The sequence below is a fragment of the Cucurbita maxima genome, unplaced genomic scaffold (genome assembly GCF_002738345.1).
Source record: "Cucurbita maxima cultivar Rimu unplaced genomic scaffold, Cmax_1.0 Cma_Scf00041, whole genome shotgun sequence".
In the NCBI taxonomy this organism is placed as follows: Eukaryota; Viridiplantae; Streptophyta; class Magnoliopsida; order Cucurbitales; family Cucurbitaceae; genus Cucurbita; species Cucurbita maxima.
This window is the reverse complement of record NW_019272057.1, coordinates 773,829-795,300: the sequence shown is the minus strand read 5'-3', so window position 1 is coordinate 795,300 and position 21,472 is coordinate 773,829. Positions and strand designations below refer to the sequence as shown.

Below are 21,472 nucleotides of genomic sequence, written 5' to 3'. Positions count from 1 at the left end.
AATTTAATTATCATCATCCAAATAAATTTAAATGTGAAAACATAAACACCTAAATTAAAAAATAAAAATTGATAAAAATCAGAAAAGCTAAATGGAAAATAAATTGAGGTTGGGGCACATGATCATTTAGTAACTTTATTTTGGGAATATTGGTTTTATAAAAAAAATTAATTAAAAAATAAATAAATAATTGTAAATTACCTTTTGCTTTTAAAAACTTTAACTTAAAATTTGAAAATATTTTAGAAAATAAATAATAAAATAAAATAAAAAAGTAGTTATAATAAAATTATTATTAATTAAACAATTGAGTTATATGCACTCCTATTATTTTAAAATTTTGAAATATACGATAATAACATATTAAATTCTTAAATTAACCGATGTCGGGTCACACTTGGCTATTGACTAATGGCATCATGGACAAAATCTGACGGTGGCTATTCCTCAGCAGAATTCTGATTGGCAGCAGCAGTTTCTATATATATATATATATATATATATATATATATATATGTATTTATGTATATATGTGTGTGTTTTAAATTTAATATATTTTAAAAAAATTATTTTCTGTATGGGCGTCTGATTTGTATTATATTGCTTATTTTACTGAGAGTTCTTGATTATAAAGCATTTAAAAGAAAAAACGTAAGATTAAAATAATTGTTTTTAATGGTAGTTGGCATCCAAAATTTATAAAATTTTATAATGAAGTTTTTAAATATTGCAAAATTGACTTGAACTATAAAAATACTTACTAGTTTAATTAAAAAAAATTACCTTTTTTTAAAAATTGAAATACATAATAATCTTGAGATTAAGAACAATAGTGAGCTGTCATCTTAATTTAAGTAAATAAAAAAATTAACATAAAACATGAGTTTGTGAGTTTTAAGGTCAGTGGTGAGCTGTTTTCTTAATTTAAGAAATTAAAAAACTAATATAAATTTTGAGTTTGATATGACAAATATATAGTCCGACAGTTTGATTGGAAATATAACCTATAATTAGTTAAGGATATTTTCCAAAAGATTTTGTTGCAATAATTTAATTTCATAGATTAAAGTGTGGGTCCCAAATGAATAAATAAATGAGATACTATGATCGTGATGTTACTCGTTATAGGAGAGATAGACACCAGTTGAGTTGGAAAAGTATTTTAGACCAACTTGATTGTTTGTGTTGGTAATCCGAATAATCTGAATGAAGTTCAAGACTCAACCGTCCATTTTCTGGTTGGGTATCAACATTCTTAAAAAACTATTTAAGGCAGAGTACAATAAGATTGAGTTAGATTATAATTAAAAATGTCTATTTTACTCACGTGGTCGAAGTTCCATGGGGTGTAGATTTTCTATTTAGACGAAAAATGTGAAAAGGAGTAGGTAATATTTTTTTTCCATTAAATAAATGGAGGCAGGGACGAGGAACAAGATTATATTTCATCAGCGCTGCCGTCATTAAAAAAAAGGTGGGGCTATAAATGTTGGACACACCCATCACCAAAACTCATCCATCTCTCAAACAACGTATTCAATGGCTAAATCTCTCCCACTTTATGAAAAAACAGCCATCAAAAGACGGACCCATAAGGTATTGGATTTAGCCATCCTCTTCCTCCTGCTTTCACTACTAGCCTATCGTCTCCTCCTCTTAGCCACCCATGGCTTCTCCAATCTCCAAGCCATGGCCCTCCTCTGCGAGTCCTGCTTCGTCTTCGTCCGCCTCCTCACCATCATCACCAAATGGAACCCCGTCGACTTCCAAACTTACCCTCAACGCCTTCTCAAACGGTAATAAACACAAATTCTCACGTCTTCTTATATTTAGTCCTCAACTATAGTTTATTATATTTAAGCCTTGTAAATAGGTAAATATGTGGTATGATTGAAGATATTATAAATCGATTAGATGAACACGACTCTCTCCAATGATATAATAAGCTCTCATGGCTTTGCTTTGTATTTTCCCAAAAAGTCTCATATTCTTTTATTATAAACTCATGATCATTCCCTAACAAAGTACACCTCCCTTCGAGACTTTGATTGTTTTTTTCTTTTAGAATCTTAGTATTTTTTGACTATGCATTTAAGGCCCCTATTGACATGACTCATTTTAAGTGCGACAATAAAAATATTTTTTATTTGTTTTTGGAGCTATCTTTGATTATTAAAGTTGTGGGGGCAAGTGTAGGGAGGTGGAGCTTCCGGCGGTGGACATATTTGTGACGACGGCGGATCCGGTGCTGGAACCGCCAATTATAACGGTGAATACGGTGCTGTCTTTGATGGCGTTGGATTATCCGGCCAATAAACTGGGTTGTTATGTATCCGACGACGGCTGTTCTCCTCTCTCCTTGTATGCACTTAGTGAAGGACTGGAATTTGCAAGGATTTGGGTTCCGTTTTGCCGTAAATATGAGGTCCAAGAACGGGCTCCGTTTAGGTACTTCTCGAATGCCTCCACACCGCCTTACCTTCACACCTCCCCAGAATTCCAAAATGAGTGGAAAAGAGTGAAGGTAAGCGACAAAATGGGATAGGGTTCGAACAATTTTCATGTCTTTTCTTTATAATATTATTCTTATTATTCTTATTATTTATTTTAGAATTCATTTTTTTTTTAAATGTTTTTTTTTTCTTCTGTTTAAATATGAATTTATGTGTTTTAAAATGGAAGGTGGAGTATGAACAGGTGGAAGGCAAAATCAAGGAAGCAGAACAGGACAGATTTAATTCACGTAAAGATTTGGCTCCCTTCTCTCATGTTGACACCAAAAATCATCCCGCCATTGTAAAGGTACCTCCACCTCGGAATAAACTTTAATATTATATTATAGTTGTGAGATTGAGATCTTACATCGATTGGAGAGGGCAACGAAATATTTGTTATAACTATATTTGTTATAACATACTAAAGTAGACATATTTGTTAGCGGTGAGTTTGGATTATTACAAATGACATCATAGCTAGACATCGGACAATGCGGCCTCAAAGGGGTGGATTGTGATGTACCATATCGTTGGAGAGAGAAACGAAACATTTCTTATAAGGGTTTGGACCTTGTAAAGTTGTAGAAATCTATCTTTAGTAGACACGTTTTAAAATCATGAAACTGACGACAATACGTAATGGGTTAAAGCTGATAATATCTATTAGCAGTGAGCTTGGGCTGTTATAATTGTTTTTGTCACTTTACAATATAATATATAATAGATTAGTAGGGCATATATTAGGTCAGGGTGGAATTCTCGTCTCTAGCTCCGTTGAGCTAACGAGGACAAATTTCTCCCTGTTCTCTCTTCATTCTATGTTTAGTTGAGTATCGAACATTTTTTTTACCAATTAACATATCATATCATTGGTTTTATTTGGCAGATATTATGGGAAAACAAGAATGATTTAGATGAACTACCACATTTAATCTATCTTTCGAGGGAGAAAAGTCCAAAACACCCTCACCATTACAAGGCGGGCGCCATGAACGTTTTGGTAATTTCCAAACATGTTTATAAACCTATATAAATTGAAAATTTATTAATGATTGAATAATTCAATAATGCAGACAAGAGTGTCGGGATTATTAACAAATGCTCCTTATATATTGAACGTGGATTGCGACATGTATGCCAATAATCCCAAAGTCATTTTACATGCAATGTGCGTATTCTTCAACTCCGAAGCCGAACCGAAAGAGGTTGGATATGTTCAATCTCCCCAATGCTTCTACGATGGCCTGAAGGACGACCCTTTTGGGAATCAACTCGTCACTTTATACGAGGTAATCATGAGTGAAGTTCTTTGGGCGTGTTTTTTTCAAATTGTGTGAGTAAGAGAATAATTTTCTTCGTCTCCCGAGACAGTTCTTTGCGCGGGGGATCATGGGAATTCAAGGACCGTTCTACAGCGGAACCGGGTGCTTTCATAGACGAAAGGTCATATATGGTCAATGGCCTCACCAGGAAGGAAAAGGAAGAGCTTGGGAACAAGAATTACTCAAATCATTTGGGAATTCAAAAGCTTTGGCAAAGTCAGCAGCGTTGACTTTTGAGGATAACGCTTGTGGGTATCATTTGAAAGGCCTTATGAACAATCTTGAAGCAGCAAACCAAGTGGCTGGATGTGGCTATGAGATCGGCACTGCTTGGGGTTCCAAGGTTTTTTATTCGTTCTTTTCTCGAGATCAAGTACTAAAAACGAAATCGTTACTAAAAGGGTCGTGATAATTTGTTTGAATTTTAGATCGGGTGGATCTACGGATCGACGGTGGAGGATATCCAAACAGGATTGATGATTCAGAAACGAGGGTGGAGATCTATTTACATTGCCTTAGATCCGCCGGCCTTCTTTGGTTGTGCGCCGTCGGAGCTTCCTGCTTCATTGACGCAGCAGAAGCGATGGGCCACAGGCTTACTTGAAATTTTGTTAAGCAAAAACTGTCCCATTTTCGCCACGCTATTTGGGAAGCTGGAATTGAAGCAATGTGTAGCGTATTTATGGCTCCTCACTTGGGGCCTTCGTTCCATTCCAGAGCTTTGTTATGCAATGCTACCAGCCTATTGTCTCATCACAAACTCTCACTTCTTACCCACTGTAAGTACAAACGGAAAACTAGCATGAACTCTCCATGCACGTTATATTAGGTTAACTCATAGTTATGGATATCGATCTAACCCATTTAGTTGGGATCGGGAGAGACCTACCTCGAATGAAGTGGGAAATTTTCGCTTAAACGGAGAATGAGAATGGAAGTAAGGGGTTTCTTCATTAGCTAATAGAGATGAGGATGGGGATTAGATTCTCCATTTCCACCTTGCGAACATCCCTACAACTGCTGTTAGTTGTCGTGAAGAATAAGTTCATGCATCAGACATTTATTTAGTTTATAACCTATCTTGTATTTTGATACATGAATCATCTTGATTTAGGTATGACATTAATGTTTCTATGCTTATATAAAGGGTTGTCTAGGATGATTGAGATATGTTGAGTTTGAGTGTCATTTTGTATGTGGTGAATGTCATTCGGGAGGAACTTTGTTGAGAGACTTTGTAGTGTGAGAGTTGTGAGATCCCACATCGGTTGGGGAGAAGAACAAACACCCTTTGTAAGGGTGTGGAAACCTTGAGGGGAAGTACGGAAGGAAAAGTCTAAAGAGGACAATATCTGCTAGCGGGACTTTGACCGTTACAAATGGTATCAAAGTCAGGCACCGGATGATGTGCCAATGAAGAGGTTGAACCCTGAAGGGGGTGGACATGAGACGGTGTGCCAACTAGGATGCTGTGTCCCGAAGGGAGGTGGATTGAGGGGTCCCACATCGATTATAGAAGGGAATGAGTGTCAGCGAGGACGCTAGTCCCGAAGGGGAGTGGATTGTGAGATCCCACATCGTTTAGAGAGGTGAACGAAATACCCTTTATAAGGTTTCTAAGGGCATGGAAGCTTCTTCCTAGTAGACGCGTTTTAAAATCTTTAAGGGAAGCTCGAATGGGAAAGCCTCGGGAAAGCTAACACTTAGATTATTGAGATTGTCTGCTACCTATATAGGGGAATTTCTTCTCTTCGAACCACGTAAATCTTTGTGTCTCTATAATTGTTATAATTGTTGTTTCTGGGCGTGTGAGTGCGTTACAACAACAACATTTTATTTTCAGGTGAGAGAGCGAGCAATCATCATCCCAATCTCCATCTTCATCCTATACAACTTTCAACAGCTATTACAGTACTTCCAAACAGGTCAATCACTAAGAGCTTGGTGGAACAACCAGAGAATGGAAAGAGTAAACACAATGTGTCCATGGTTATTGGGAGTAGCAAACGTGGTTCTAAAGCTTCTAAGAATATCAGAAACCGTGTTCGAAGTAACCAAGAAAGACTCATCTTCTTCCAACACTGATGAAAAGACAAAGCTTGAAGATTCAAATCACTTCACATTCGACGAGTCGCTGCTCTTCATTCCAGGCACAACCATTGTGCTGGTCCAAGTTAGTGCACTACTCATTGGCTTGACACGAGCGAGAGGTAGCGGTGTTCTTGAGGTGGCTTGCAGTGTGTGGCTAGTTTTATGCTTTTGGCCATTTTTTAAGGGGATGTTTCTCAAAGGAAGATATGGGCTTCCCTTGTCTACCATCTACAAGTCAGCTGCCTTGGCTTTGTTCTTCCTTCATTTATGCCAAAAAAAAACAACTCCCAAATGAGCGAGTATAGATCAAGCTTTACGGTTCACTATGGTTCACTATTAAAGGTTAATTGATCACCCCTTAATAGTCTCACCATTGTATAATCATCGAGTGATTCTTAAAGAATTGAAAGTCACTATTTATACCAAAAGAACTTTCTTTTTCGGTGGAATCATAGGAATTTCAAAGTTAAACATGGTTTGCTTGGAACAATTGTACGTTAGATGTCATCTTACAAATTTTTCTAAGATGCATGTAAGTAAGAGCAAAACATGTTAGAAGAATTTGTGTTGGTGGATAGTTTCCACTATTAAAGTTAACGAGTAAATAAAGTAACTATGTCGTAAGATTGTAAAATAATGTCGAGATCATCAAGTGTTAAATCTAGATTCAGAATTCTCAGCTAAATCTTGAGTGTAGGTCGTCACCAATTTCAATTAATATAACTCGACTCTACTTTCATGTTCTTGGGAGGAATCTTATTTAAAATTATTACATTTATTTATTATTATTATTATCTTTTAAATAGCTGAAACTATTGTACACAAAGTTGTATTTAACTGTATTTGGATTGGGTTGAGTTAAGTTATCGAGTTATTTTTTTTTAATAATTTTAATAAAAATCATAGTTATCCATTTATATATCTTACATTAAGCATTCAAATCTTGTAAAGTTCAAATATCAAATATTCACATATCACGACACATAATTAACATTATAAATATCAAATATTTTTAATTTTTATAATAATCTTAAAAGTAGAGTAAAGTTGAGTTAGGTTGACTCGACAAAAAAAAAAAAAAAAAACTCGCTAATCAATCCAAATTTTTAGTTCTAAAAAAATTCAAACGGTTTAAGTTGGATAATTGTAATGGATTGAATTATCCCGTCATATAAACACATTTAATTTTTTAAAATTAATCACAAGTTTCAAAAAAGAAAAATATTATTGAAAACAAATTTGAAGACTTCTATGTGGTGACCAAATTTGAAACCTGCTTGATCCCGACGAAATGTAAGTGTCGTAATGCCACCCTGGAATCTAACAGAACATTTTGTCGGGTTCTGCGTATTTGACTGTTTTGTCCTTTTTTTTATTTCCCTATAAAATGCCATGTAATAAAGATAAGAATTTCCAGAGTCTTCCTGTTTCCCAATGGCCAAACCCAACGCTCTTTCTCTGTACCAAAAGGTCGAACTTCAAAGGCCTTTGCAACGAGCTTTGGATGCCACCATTTTCTTCCTCCTGCTTGCTTTGCTCGGCTACCGGCTCCTTCTGGTGCGCACCCATGGGCTCTGCTGGCTCTACGCCATTGCCTTCCTCTGCGAGTCCTGGTTCGCTTTCTTCTGGGCTCTAACCGCCAATCTCACTTGGACCCCCGTCCATTACCAAACCTATCCCCAACACCTCCTCAAACGGTAACCTTTAACCTCCTTCTCATCTTGGTATTTTTTTATTTTTGTCTACATTGAACATAAACCGTTATGGGAGATAGTATTTCTCATTTATAAATTCATAACCTCCTATTAAATTAGTCAATGTGGGACTCACGGCAAATAACAATCCGCCCCTCAAACAAATTACTACATTATAAGCCTCTCTTTAATCGAGACTCTACTCCTTACTCTAAGCCCTCAAACAAAATACACATTTTGTTCTAACATTTGAGGATTCGTCAATCTATTGGCATGATCAAGAGTTTAGGGCATAACTTTGATACGATGACATGACTTACCATGTTAGGAATCACAAATGTCCATAATAATACAATATTGTTGACTTTGAGCATAACTTCTAATGACTATGCTTTAAGCTTTCTCAAAAAATTCTAGTAACAATGAAGATACTCTGCCTCACTTATAAATTCATATATATATATATTTCCAGAGTGGAGGAGCTTCCTCGGGTGGACGTTTTCATTACGACGGCGGATCCGGGGCTGGAGCCGCCGATAATCACGATAAACACGGTGTTGTCTTTGTTAGCGGTGGAATATCCGGCCAATAAACTGGCTTGTTACGTCTCCGATGACGGCTGTTCGCCACTCACATATTATTCACTGTCTGAAGCTCTTAAATTTGCTAAAATTTGGGTGCCGTTTTGCAAGAACTATAGGGTCGAAGTAAGAGCTCCGTTTAGATATTTCTCCGACGACTTATCCTCAGCTGGGTCGCCGGAGTTTCAATACGAGTGGAGGAGAATGAAGGTAACCAGAATTTGAAACATAATTCATTATATATATATATATATATATATCTAAATAAAAATTAAAAAATGGTTTATATTTGTGCGTAAAAAGGACGCGTACGATGCGCTGAACCAGAGGATTGAGGACGCCGCCAAAAGCTTTACATTCGGCGATCTTGCGGGTGACCTGGCAGATTTCTCCAACACTAAACCAAAGAATCATGCTCCAATAATTAAGGTACGGGCCCACTTCCACTAGTAGGCCGGTAGATATTATTCTTTTGAACTTCTAATGAAAAAGTTTGTACACCCTTATAATTATAAATATAATTATAAATATAAATATAAATATAAATATAAATAGAGTTTTGTTATTCTTGGTTGGAGGAAAGGTAAGATGTAAAGATTTTAAATGTTGAATTTATTTTGAATTAATGTTATGAAATTGGTAGGTGATATGGGAGAACAAGGAAGGTATTGAAGATGAATTGCCTCATTTGATCTATGTATCAAGAGAGAAGAGACCAAATATCACTCACCATAACAAAGCTGGAGCCATGAATGTTTTGGTAATTTCACATTTTTCTTATCCTAAATTCTCTTTAAATACATATATATATATTATATAATGTTATTTTTGAGATTTCATATCGATTGGAAAAAGAACCGAATATTCTTTATAAGGGTGTGAAAATTTTCTTTAGTATAGCGTTTTAAAACCGTGAGACTGTGAAATCCCACATTGGTTTGAGAAAGTAACAAAGATTCCTTATTAGTTGTAGAAACTTCTCTCTAGTATACTCAATTTTAAAATTGTGGAGGTGTGAGATAAAATCGTGAGGTAGAGAGATGAAGGGAACAAAAGATTTCTTAAAAGGGTATGGAAACCTCTCTCTCCACTAGTAACGATTTAAAACTCTGAGATAGTGAGGTCCCACATTTTAAAGCTGTGAAGCTAACAATGATTCGTAACGGATAAAAATGAATAATATCGATAGACTTGAACGGTTACATAATATATATATATTTATTTTATTTTATTTTATTTATTATGTAGACAAGAGTGTCGGGATTAATGACAAATGCTTCTTACATGATGAACTTAGACTGTGACATGTTTGTGAATAATCCCGACGTTATTTTACAAGCAATGTGTCTCTTCAAAGACCCAATCAATGGAGAGTATGCATTTGTTCAGTTTCCTCAATGCTTTTATAATGGCCTCCAAGATGATCCCTTTGCGAACCAGTGGATTATCATGATGCAGGTATTTTCATTTATTTTTCATAAATCTTTCGCTAAATTAATTAAAAAATATCCTTAATTTTTATTATTATTATTTTTTTTTTTTTGTAAATTGTCAGGAAAATATTAAACTTAAACATTCAAAGGTATTATTAAAATTTTTGAAAAATCTTTTGGTATAAATTTTTGTTAATTAATATTGTTTTTGCAGGTCAAGATGCGTGGACTGGCAGGAATTCAAGGGCCTGCGTACATGGGAACAGGATGTATTCATAGAAGAAAAGTGTTGTACGGTCAATCACCTAATGAAGCTAATATTAATGGTAATCAACCTTATTACAATCTGATTTTTTTTATTGTTTCTTTTTGTGTTTATGTTGTTCATATCAAATCGTTTTGCAGAGAAATATTACGATGATGAGTTATATAAAACATTTGGGAATTCAAAAGATTTCGTAACCTCTGCTACTCGAGTTCTAAGAAGCGTCGAAGATTATCCAAATTGTCTAGCCGACACGATCAAAGCAACACATGAAGTTGCTACTGCTGATTATGAACACAATTCTTGTTGGGGTTCCAAGGTTTGCTTTCAAATAATGCTTTTGGTTCTAGTTTTCATGAGCTTTGATAGTTGATTCTACACCAAACACAGAATCAACATTGAGAAGATTCAAAAAATGGAAGACCTAAAGAACTTGATCGAACTCAACCCAAAACCGTACCGTTTGAGTTGAGTTATCAATTCATTTAGACCGGATTGAATTCAAATAAATAAAAACTTTATGGGATGAGTTGATTGATGAGTTCTCCTAAAATTAGTTTGGGTTGAACCGGACTAACACGAACAAATACAAATAGGATCGAACACAAACAATTGTTAATTTTTAACAAAAATGTTTCCACCTTGTTTACTATAATAATTGCTGATTGGTCCTTAGGTGGGTTGGCAATATGGATCAATAGTGGAGGATGTTTTGACAGGGATGTTGATCCATAAAAAGGGATGGAAATCTGCATACCTTACACCAACTCCACCAGCCTTCCTAGGATGTGCATCCTCAGGAGGCCCAATTCCATTAAACCATCACAAGAGAGGAATCACAGGGCTACTTGAAACCTTAATCAGCAAAAACTCCCCCATTGTCACTGCTCTCTCTGATAAGCTCCAATTTAGGCAACGTATGTTCTATCTATGGATATACCTGGCGAGCGTTCAAGCTATTCCAAGGATATGTTACGCTCTTCTGCCAGCATTTTGTCTAATAGCCAACTTTCATTTTCTGCCCAAGGTTAGTATAGAATACAATCTCTAAACCATCTAAAAAATCAGAGATATTCAAGTTTCATTCAAGACATGTTAAGTAGATTTGAGGTAACCAACTATGGCCATCTCAATGCAGGTACAGGAACCAGTAATATGCATACCTCTGCTCCTTTCCGTCCTTTTCGTCCTAAGACAGATGTTAGGGTACATCGAAACGGACCAATCCATAAGAGCCTGGTGGAATAACCATAGAATGGATATGATTAAGTCAATGTGTTCTTGCTTGCTTGGAGTTGTGGCTGTCCTTTTGAAGATTGTAGGACTATCAGAGACGACGTTCGAGGTAACAAAAAAGGAGTCAGCTTCTTCTAGTGATGACACAGAGAGTAGTGATAGAGATTTGGGTCGGTTCACATTTGATGAGTCCCCAATGTTTGTGCCAATCACAACGGTTATGATGATTCAACTAGCGGCACTTGCAATCGGTTTCTTGGGAACACAGCCAGGCCGTCGAGAGTTTGGGGTGGGTGAGGTGACATGCAGTGTGTGGTTGGTTTTGTGCTTCTGGCCAATTTTGAAGGGGATGTTTGCAAAGGGAAGCTATGGGCTTCCATGGTCCACCCTTTTCAAATCCAGTGCTTTGGCTTTCTTGTTTGTGTACTTGTGTCGAATGTCTACAAAGTGAAATGAAGCTAAGGGGCTGTCTAGTGTCTACTTGTATCAATACACAGCTTTATTCAATGAATAAAACAGTCATTTGGGAAGCTGGAATTGAAGCAATGTGTAGCGTATTTATGGCTCCTCACTTGGGGCCTTCGTTCCATTCCAGAGCTTTGTTATGCTATGCTACCAGCTTATTGTCTCATCACAAACTCTCACTTCTTCCCCACTGTAAGCACACATGGAAAACTACCGTGAATTCTTGATACATGTTATCTCGTAGTTACGGATATCCTTTAACCCATTCAATTGGGATCTCGAGAGACCCATCTCAAATGGAGTGGGAAATTCCCGCTTGAACGGAAAAGGGGAAAGGAAGTGAGGGGTTTCTTCATTAGCTAATGGAGACGAGGATGGGGATTAGATTCCCCATTTACGCCTCGCGAACATTTCTACAACTGTTGTAAGTTGTCGTGAATAATAGGTTCATGCATCTCCTATACATGTATTGACATTTATTTGGTTCGTGAGTAAGTCTCATTTAGTTGGCTCATAACCCTTTTGGTTCATAACTCAGTTATTTGATTCATCGTCTATTTTGATATATGAATTATCTTGATTCAGGTATGACATTAATGCTTCTATAAAGGGTTTATTTACGATGAATGAGATGTATTGAATTTGATTGAGTTTGAGTGTCATTTTGTATGTGCTAAGTGCCATTCAGAAGGAATTTTGTTGAGATACTTTGTAGTGCGAGAGTTGTGAGATCCCACATCGGTTGGGGAGGAAAACAAATACCCTTACATAAGGGTGTGGAATCCTTGAGGACAAGCTCGAATGAGAAAACCCAAAAAGGACAATATATGCTAGCGGGGCTTGGATAGTTACGAATGGTATCAGAGCCAGACACTGGGTGTTGTGCCAGCGAATAGGTTGAGCCCCAAAGGGGGTGGACACGAGGTGGTGTGCCAGCAAGAACTCTGGGTCCCGAAGGAGGGTGGATTGGGGGTCCCAAATCGATTATAGAAGGGAACGAGTGCCAGCGAGGACGCTAGCCCCCCACAGGGGGGGTGGATTGTGAGATCCCACATCGTTTGGGGAGGAGAACGAACCACCCTTTATAAGGTTTCTAAGGATGTGGAAACTTCTCCCTAGTAAACGCGTTTTAAAACCTTGAGGGGAAGCCCGAAAAGGGGGAAAGCCCTGAGAAAGCTCAAAGAGAACAATATCTGATAGCGGTAAGTTTGGATTCTTACACAAAGTGTGAGATATACACTTGGTAAATACTTAGATTTTTTAGATTGGCTGCTACCGGTGTAGGAGAATTCCTTCTCTCTAAACCACGTAAATCTTTGTGTCTCTTTCGCTTCAGTTACAAAGGAAGATATGGGCTTCCCTTGTCTATCATCTACAACTCAGATGCCTTGGCTTTGTTCTTCCTTCATTTATGCCAAAACACAACCCCCAATTAAGCGAGTATAGATCAAGTTTTACGGTTCACTATGGTTCACTATTAAAGGTTAATTGACGACCTTCTAATAGTCTCGAGTTCCATCTCTAACCATGATCCATCTTTAACCTTAACCATGATCCGTCTTTATGGTTCGCTATGTGGGCATTGAGTGATTCCATATATTTGCCGCTACTAAAATATTATGTGAGCTCCATCAAGACGGATCATGGTTAAGAATAAGTTAGCAAATCTCTAACTGTGTATACATAATCTATATGAGTCTCATCTTCATGGTTGAGATAAGCTTTAACCATGCCCACATAGTCATTTAATCTTATCATTTTCATATTAAAAATCGATTGAGTTAAGTAGCTTTAGAGCGAGTCTGATAGAGCACGATATTGTCCACTTTGAGCATAAACTTTGGTGACTTTGCTTTGGGTTTCCCTAAGAGGCTTTACTTATAAACTCATGATCATTCCCTAAATTAGCTATATGGGACTCACTCCCAGCAATCCTCAACACTCTACTCTTAGTAATAACGAATAAATAACGTAATCATGTTTGTAGGGCTGCAAAAAAAAAAAATGTTGAGATCATCCTATGGAAAATCCAGATTTAGAATTCTCCAGGTAGAGGTCGTCACACATTTCAAATTTTATTTACTTTATTTATTTTTGGGTTCGCTGTTTGAGATATAAAAATATGTTTATTAAGATATGAAGCACTATCTTGTTCCCCAAGAAAAGGAATAATCAAGAGCAGCCAAATTGAATCATTGTTTTTCCTTTTGAAAAAAAGTCTTTATTTTGGTATTCCAATTAATCACAAGTTTGAAAAAAAAAAACAAAAATATGGTTGAAAGCAAATTTGAACACTTCTTGTGGAGACCATATTTGAAACCTCCTTGATCCCCACGAAATGGCAAGTGTCGAAATGCCAATCTGGCATCTAACAGAAAATTTTGTCGGATTCAACGAATTTGACTCTTTTCTCCCTTTTTTATTTATTTATTTATTTATTATTATTATTATTTTTTTAATTTCCCTATAAAATGCCATGAAATAAAGATAAGAATTTCCAGAGTCTTCCTGTTTCCCAATGGCCGAACCCAACGCTCTTTCTCTGTACCAAAAGGTCGAACTTCAAAGGCCTTTGCAACGAGCTTTGGATATCACCATTTTCTTGCTCCTGGTTGCCTTGCTCGGCTACCGGCTCCTTCTGGTGCGCACCCATGGGCTCTGCTGGCTCTACGCCATTGCCTTCCTCTGCGAGTCCTGGTTCGCTTTCTTCTGGGCTCTAACCGCCAATCTCACTTGGACCCCCGTCCATTACCAAACCTATCCCCAACGCCTCCTCAAACGGTAACCTTTAACCCCCTTTTCATCTTGTTTTTTTTTTATTTTTGTCTACACGGAACATAAACTCTTATTGGAAATAGTATTTCTCACTTATAAATTCATAATCTCCTACTAAATTAGCCAACGTGGGACTCACCCCAATAACAATTCTCCCCTAAAACAAAGTACTACATGATAAGCCTTTACTCGACTCCTTTCTCTGAGCCCTCAAACAAAATACACATTTTGTTCGATACTTTAGTTACTTTTTTATTATGCCTTCAAGACTCACGATACTTTGCTTAACATTTGAGGATTCGTCAATCTATTGGCATGGCCAAGAGTTTAGGGCATAACTTTGATACGATGGCGACTTACAATGTTAGGAATCACAAATCTCCACAATAATATAATATTGTTGACTTTCAGCATAACTTCTAATGTCTTTGCTTTAAGCTTTCCCACAAAAATTCCGTAACAATGAAGATACTCTACCTCACTTATAAACCTCTCTATATATATATATATATTTTTACAGAGTGAAGGAGCTTCCTCGGGTGGACGTTTTCATTACGACGGCGGATCCGGGGCTGGAGCCGCCGATAATCACGATAAACACGGTGCTGTCTTTGTTAGCGGTGGAATATCCGGCCAATAAACTGGCTTGTTACGTCTCCGACGACGGCTGTTCGCCACTCACATATTATTCACTGTCTGAAGCTCTTAAATTTGCTAAAATTTGGGTGCCGTTTTGCAAGAACTATAGGGTCGAAGTAAGAGCTCCGTTTAGATATTTCTCCGACGACTTATCCTTAGCTGGGTCGCCGGAGTTTCAATACGAGTGGAGGAGAATGAAGGTAACCAGAATTTGAAACATAATTCATTATATATATATATCTAAATAAAAATTAAAAAATGGTTTATATTTGTGCGTAAAAAGGACGCATACGATGCGCTGAACCAGAGGATTGAGGACGCCGCTAAAAGCTTCACATTCAGCGATCTTGTGGGAGACTTGGAAGATTTCGCCCACACTAAACCAAAGAATCATTCTCCAATAATTAAGGTAATTAGTTAGAATGTTGTCTTTTTTGCTGTCTCTATAAACTTTGGCATATGGATTTAATAGAGTTAATAGAGGAAGGTTTTCACACTCTTTTAAATGATGTTTTCAACCCCTGTGGAAGTAATAGGATGTCACACACCGATTTGAATGTTTAATTTATTTTTGATTAATGTTATGAAATTGGTAGGTGATATGGGAGAACAAGGAAGATATTGAAGATGGATTGCCTCATTTGATCTATGTATCGAGAGAGAAGAGACCAAATATCACTCACCATAACAAAGCTGGAGCTATGAATGTTTTGGTAATTTCACATTTTTCTTATGCTAAATTCCCCTCTCCAAGAATATATATATATATAATCTCTAATAGGATGTGACATCATACATTTGTTGAAGAGGGAAATAAAACATTATTTATAAGAATGTGAAAACCTCTATTTAGTATGCGTTTTAAAATAGTGAGGCTGTGAGATCCCACATCAATTGAAGAGGGGAACGAAACAGAAGGGTGTAGAAACCTCCCTCTAGTAGATGGTTTTAAAACAGTGAGGCTATGAGTAGAACAAAACATTTTAAAGTTGTGAGCCTAACTGTGATATGTAACGATGCAAAACAGACAATATTTACTAACGAGATTATATTTATTTTATTTATTATGCAGACAAGAGTATCAGGATTAATGACAAATGCTCCTTATATGATGAACTTAGACTGCGACATGTTTGTGAATAATCCCGACATTATTTTACAAGCAATGTGTCTCTTCAAAGACCCAATCAAGGGAGAGTATGCATTTGTTCAGTTTCCTCAATGCTTTTATAATGGCCTCCAAGATGATCCCTTTGGGAACCAATGGATTATCACAATGCAGGTATTTTTTTGTTTTTTTCATTTATTTTTCATAAGTTTTTGGCCAAATTAATTAAAAAAATATCCTTACATATCACTTACAAAAGTTTTAATAATTCTTTTAAACTTTTAATTATTATTATTATTATTATTATTATTTTTTTGTAAATAGTCGGAAAAATGTTAAACTTAAATTTAAAGGTATTATTAAAAATTTTGAAAATTTATGAATATTTTTTTAAAAAGCAAAAAATTTAAGGTATTTTTATTAATTTAGCCAAAATTATTTTCTTATAAATTTTGTTAATTAATATTTAGAAAATTTTATGTTGTTTTTGCAGCTCACGATGCGTGGAATGGCAGGAATTCAAGGGCCTGCGTACATGGGAACAGGATGTATTCATAGAAGAAAAGTGTTGTACGGTCAATCACCTAATGAAGCTAATATTAATGGTAATCAACCTTATTACAATCTGGTTTTTTTTATTGTTTCTTTTTGTGTTTATGTTGTTCATATCAAATCGTTTTGCAGAGAAATATTACGATGATGAGTTATATAAAACATTTGGGAATTCAAAAGATTTCGTAACCTCTGCTACTCGAGTTCTAAGAAGCGTCGAAGATTATCCAAATTGTCTAGCCGACACGATCAAAGCAACACATGAAGTTGCTACTGCTGATTATGAACACAATTCTTGTTGGGGTTCCAAGGTTAGCTTTCAAATAATGCTTTTGGTTCTAATTTTCATGAGCTCAAGATAGTTGATTCTACACCAAATCTAGTTGAGAAGATAGAAAAAATCGACGACCTTTCTATAGACGACCGGAAGAACTTGATCAACTCAACCCAAAACCGTACCTAGTTATCAATTTATTTGGGCTGGATTTATTAGTTTGGGACACAAAGAATTGTTGGTTTCCACCTTAGTTTACTTCAATAATTGCTGATTGCTTTTCCACCTTAGTTTACTTTAATAATTGCTGATTGGTCCTTAGGTGGGTTGGCAATATGGATCATTAGTGGAGGACGTTTTGACAGGGATGTTGATCCATAAAAAGGGATGGAAATCTGCATACCTTACACCAACTCCACCAGCCTTCCTAGGATGTGCACCCTCAGGCGGCCCAATTCCATTAAACCATCATAAGAGAGCAACCACAGGGCTACTTGAAACCTTAATTAGCAGAAACTCCCCCATTGCCACTGCTCTCTTTGATAAGCTCCAATTTAGGCAACGTATGTTCTATCTATGGATGTACCTGACGAGCGTTCAAGCTATTCCAGAGATATGTTACGCTCTTCTGCCAGCATTTTGTCTAATAGCCAACTTTCATTTTCTGCCCAAGGTAAGTATACAATACAATCTCTACACCATCTAAAAAATCAGAGATATTCAAGTTTCATTAAAGACTTGTTAAGTAAATTTGAGGTAACCAACTATGGCCTTCTCAATGCAGGTACAGGAACCAGTAATATGCATACCTCTGCTCCTTTTCATCCTTTTCGTCCTAAGACAGATGTTAGGGTACATCGAAACAGACCAATCCATAAGAGCCTGGTGGAATAACCATAGAATGGATATGATTAAGTCAATGTGTTCTTGCTTGCTTGGAGTTGTGGCTGTCCTTTTGAAGATTTTAGGACTATCAGAGACGACGTTCGAGGTAACAAAAAAGGAGTCAGCTTCTTCTAGTGATGACACAGAGAGTAGTGATAGAGATTTGGGTCGGTTCACATTTGATGAGTCCCCAATGTTTGTGCCAATCACAACCATTATGATGATTCAACTAGCGGCACTTTCAATCGGTTTCTTGGGAACACAGCCAGGCCGTCAAGAGTTTGGGGTGGGTGAGGTGACATGCAGTGTGTGGTTGGTTTTATGCTTCTGGCCAATTTTGAAGGGGATGTTTGCAAAGGGAAGCTATGGGCTTCCATGGTCCACCCTATTCAAATCCAGTGCTTTGGCTTTCTTGTTTGTATACTTGTGTCGAATGTCTACAAAGTGAAATGAATAAATTTTGGTCAGTTACTAAAATTCTGTCTTCAAGCTAAGTTAGTTTTATCCCTATGATCATCCTTATGAAGGGACTGACTCACAATGGCAAATATTGGACTCCCACTATTTACTATTTGTAAAGTCACCTGCGGTGGCTCCAGGGGCTGTCTACTTATGTCACATATACAGATTTATTCAATGAATAAAACAGTCATCTGGGAATACAGAGGATTTATGTTGAATGGAGGGTATATGTTAGTTTGAAAGGAGTATGTCAGTCATGTGAATCGGCAGTATGTTAGTGTTATGTCTGCAATTGGCAACAACGGCATATGGCCATTTAATAAAATCAAAGAATGCATTTTCAGTTATAACCAACACTACGCTGCAACAGATTTAAAAAGGAAAAGGGAAAGGAAAATACATGAAAAGCTCAGTGGCAGCGCGTACTCTTCAGAAGAAGAACTAAAGATGCATCACTTTGGTGGGATTGAAAGATGGCTTTCGAGCATAAAAGAAAGGTCGTGCATCTTCGCCATCATCATCTGTACGTCATCTAAATTTGAACTTGGAGCGGATGAAGCCTGAATTTCCTTCGTAGCTTTGGAATTTTCTCCACTTTTCCCGTTCTCTTCACTCATCCTAAAACATGAAAAATGTAAAAGGTATGGAATAAGTTGGCTGATTGTTTTAAAAAAGAAAAATAATAAGTGAAAGCTTGAAGGGAGTGATGCATTTGCATGAATGAGTGACGATTGATGGAGAGTCTAAACCAGACTTGATGACCAAACAATTTTAGTGGGGCATAAGGAGGAATATGAAAACAGGGAACCTCCTAGCCATGGCGTCAACTGTAAGAATATTGTATTTTCAGTTGCCTTATAACAATATTTGATTAATTTGTACATACCTGCTTAAATCAGAAGCATCGGGCCGTGTTGCCTTCTCTTCTGATGTACCACCATTCAAATTGGGGAAGGCTTCCACAAATAAATTTGGCTGAGAAAAGTTTCCAAAATTAATATCCTTCGAGGTCGTTGTGCTGAAGAAATCTATTTCTGATATTTCATCGACTTTTGGCACAATGTTATTAACAATATCTTTCCCGAAATTATCCAAAGAGCCTTGCATGCCGGTTGAGCTAGTAAAATCATCCCAAGCATCCGCTGAGTCGTCATCCTTGAAATCACTATTATCATCAGGCTTTTTGCTCCCTCCTTGCCACTGATCATCTTGAAACCAATCAACACTTGCTGATGAAGAATAATCTGCAGTCCCTACAGTTTTTCCATCAAATCCAGTTTGGTCGACCTGTTCAGGCGTGCAAATGGTTTCATGGTTTGAACTACTCCATAAATCATCTTGTTGTTGAAACCAGTCACTGGTCATTGATGAAGAGGGGTTTTTTGTTTCTTCTATTTCTCCACTTCTATACTTGTTCTGGTGTCCAGATGTTAGTTCCAAAGAGTAAGAAATATCGACCCCAGAAATAGCAAAAGGATCAACTGATTTAGAATTATTATGAGAAGTTGCAGAGTTAACAGTCTGAAAGTTTGCCTCCCAACCAGAAAAGGAATCACTACTCTCATGTTCATTGATCCTTGTCGCTGTCTCAGAAGATTGAACATTTCCAAACAAACTAAGATCTACATTGTCCTGAAAAGTTTTTCTTTCAGAACCATCAATTTGTTGATTCAGTGGCTCATCTGATACTTTTAAGGTAGTGTCTTTGTTTTCCTCAGAAAAGTAGTTGTCAAGATCAACTTCAGCCAAATTCAAGGTACTTTTACTTGGAGCCAGAGTATTGTCTGAGAGCCCCCTTTTTTCAGATTCAGGCCACCTGATCTTTAAATCTAGAAGATCAGTGAGGGGAAACTCCTCAGCTGATTTTCCTCGGTTTGATTCCTTCAAATCCATATGCCCCACCATCTCCTGCAAAAGATTTCCAAATACATTTCAGAGGATCAGCCCGTAAGAATCCCAGGCATGCAACAACATCAATCAACAATCTAATCCTACTGACCTAAATGCAGAAACTACTTTCGTGCTAAAATCAACTTTGAAAATTATCCATTTCAGATGAATTCACAGATGAACTCCATGAATACCACAACCATGAGCATTAGAATTAAGATAGTAAATCCATGCAAGAACAGAAGCTTTTATAATTCTAACAGATTTTTCTCCGAAACTAGAACCAAAGTTTTCCATCAAGCCTACAGTCTATTTGAACTGATGCAGCATTTTAGAATCGGCGACAAATTTTTCGCAATAAATCTTCCCTAGAGAAATGTGTAAGTAACTCATACAATACACAAGCGCCTACGTTAGAACAGGAGAAACTGAAGTTGAACTTTTCCCTATTCCGACACGAATCTTAACAAATATACAAGGGCAAAACAAAATCTAAAGATTCCTAACAAAATAGTAGAACCTACCGATCCATCCAAGTCCAAGGACTCAAGCAGCCAACGGCAAGCGATGGTATTCTTGAAATTAATAGGGTCTGGAGGGACCTCCGTGTTCTGTTCCTTGCCGCAGAAAACGCAAACAAATGACTTCAAGTCTCTAAGCAATCTTCCTTTGCAGTGCTTGCAACGAAGATAAGGCGGCGAAGGGTCGAGCTTAGCAATTGTTTCATGGAGCGACGGTAGATTAGGAAGTGAAGAATCGTGAGGGTCGTAGGAGGAGAGTTTGGCTTCATTTCGAAGTGAGATCTGAAGTTGTTTGATGAGATCGTTAGGGATTTGGAACGCCATTGAGAGGGTTTAAAGGTGTTCGGCGTGTCTCCGGCTAGTGTGAGCGACAGAGTTTGGCTCCTGTGTGGATTTCGATAATGAAGATCGATTCCTTTCTCGGTGACGGAGAGGATGGCATTTCGGTACAGACTACGGAGAGAATGTCCAAAACGCAGCGTATCGTGGAATGAAGAACTCGCTATTAGAAGTCGCGGCTTCCGACTTGGTAGGATTTTTTTTTTTTTTCTTTTCTTTTCTTTTTCTTAGAGATTCGTTTGGATTTAGAGATAAAAATTTATCCACAATCACGTTTATTTAATAGGTAAAGACTGTGATACTTAAGATTAAAACGGATAATATCTATCAGCAGTGGATTTGAGTTGTTATAAATGATATCAAAGTTATGCAGAGTGGTATACCAATATAGCGATAGGCTCCAAGCAACAAACCGTGTGCCAATAAGGATGCTAGATTCCCAAAG

General features: G+C 37.0%; 4 protein-coding genes across 5 annotated transcripts; 3 read left to right on the top strand and 1 right to left on the bottom strand.

The window, feature by feature from the left end:
* Window positions 1–1,499: 1,499 nt before the first annotated feature.
* Window positions 1,500–6,357, top strand: LOC111469762 (cellulose synthase-like protein H1). Its single transcript, XM_023115178.1, has 8 exons — window positions 1,500–1,796; window positions 2,197–2,524; window positions 2,683–2,802; window positions 3,382–3,495; window positions 3,569–3,784; window positions 3,867–4,160; window positions 4,246–4,596; window positions 5,661–6,357. The coding sequence occupies exons 1-8, from the start codon at window positions 1,540–1,542 to the stop codon at window positions 6,201–6,203; spliced, it is 2,223 nt and encodes a 740-aa protein (XP_022970946.1). The 5' UTR covers window positions 1,500–1,539; the 3' UTR covers window positions 6,204–6,357.
* Window positions 6,358–7,328: 971 nt separating this feature from the next.
* LOC111469761 (cellulose synthase-like protein H1) lies at window positions 7,329–11,647 on the top strand. Its single transcript, XM_023115177.1, has 9 exons — window positions 7,329–7,605; window positions 8,075–8,393; window positions 8,487–8,612; window positions 8,827–8,943; window positions 9,432–9,641; window positions 9,831–9,942; window positions 10,022–10,200; window positions 10,558–10,908; window positions 11,020–11,647. Exons 1-9 carry the CDS (start codon window positions 7,343–7,345, stop codon window positions 11,566–11,568), a joined length of 2,226 nt encoding a protein of 741 aa, XP_022970945.1. The 5' UTR covers window positions 7,329–7,342; the 3' UTR covers window positions 11,569–11,647.
* A 2,453-nt stretch (window positions 11,648–14,100) lies between these two features.
* LOC111469760 (cellulose synthase-like protein H1) lies at window positions 14,101–18,363 on the top strand. The gene is made up of 9 exons (XM_023115175.1): window positions 14,101–14,363; window positions 14,878–15,196; window positions 15,280–15,405; window positions 15,593–15,709; window positions 16,069–16,278; window positions 16,598–16,709; window positions 16,789–16,967; window positions 17,253–17,603; window positions 17,715–18,363. Exons 1-9 carry the CDS (start codon window positions 14,101–14,103, stop codon window positions 18,261–18,263), a joined length of 2,226 nt encoding a protein of 741 aa, XP_022970943.1. The 3' UTR covers window positions 18,264–18,363.
* LOC111469795 lies at window positions 17,965–21,214 on the bottom strand. Of its 2 annotated transcripts, XR_002714920.1 has the most exons (4): window positions 20,692–21,214; window positions 19,164–20,185; window positions 18,678–18,895; window positions 17,965–18,252 (listed from the first exon to the last, which is right to left on the bottom strand). XR_002714920.1 is itself a non-coding variant. In XM_023115222.1 (3 exons), exons 1-3 carry the CDS (start codon window positions 21,010–21,012, stop codon window positions 18,730–18,732), a joined length of 1,509 nt encoding a protein of 502 aa, XP_022970990.1. In that variant the 5' UTR covers window positions 21,013–21,214; the 3' UTR covers window positions 18,570–18,729. The 2 variants fall into 2 exon arrangements, 1 of the variants encoding a protein (XP_022970990.1); XM_023115222.1 differs by lacking the exon at window positions 17,965–18,252 and having other exon boundaries at window positions 18,570–18,895.
* Between the last annotated feature and the right edge of the window lie 258 nt (window positions 21,215–21,472).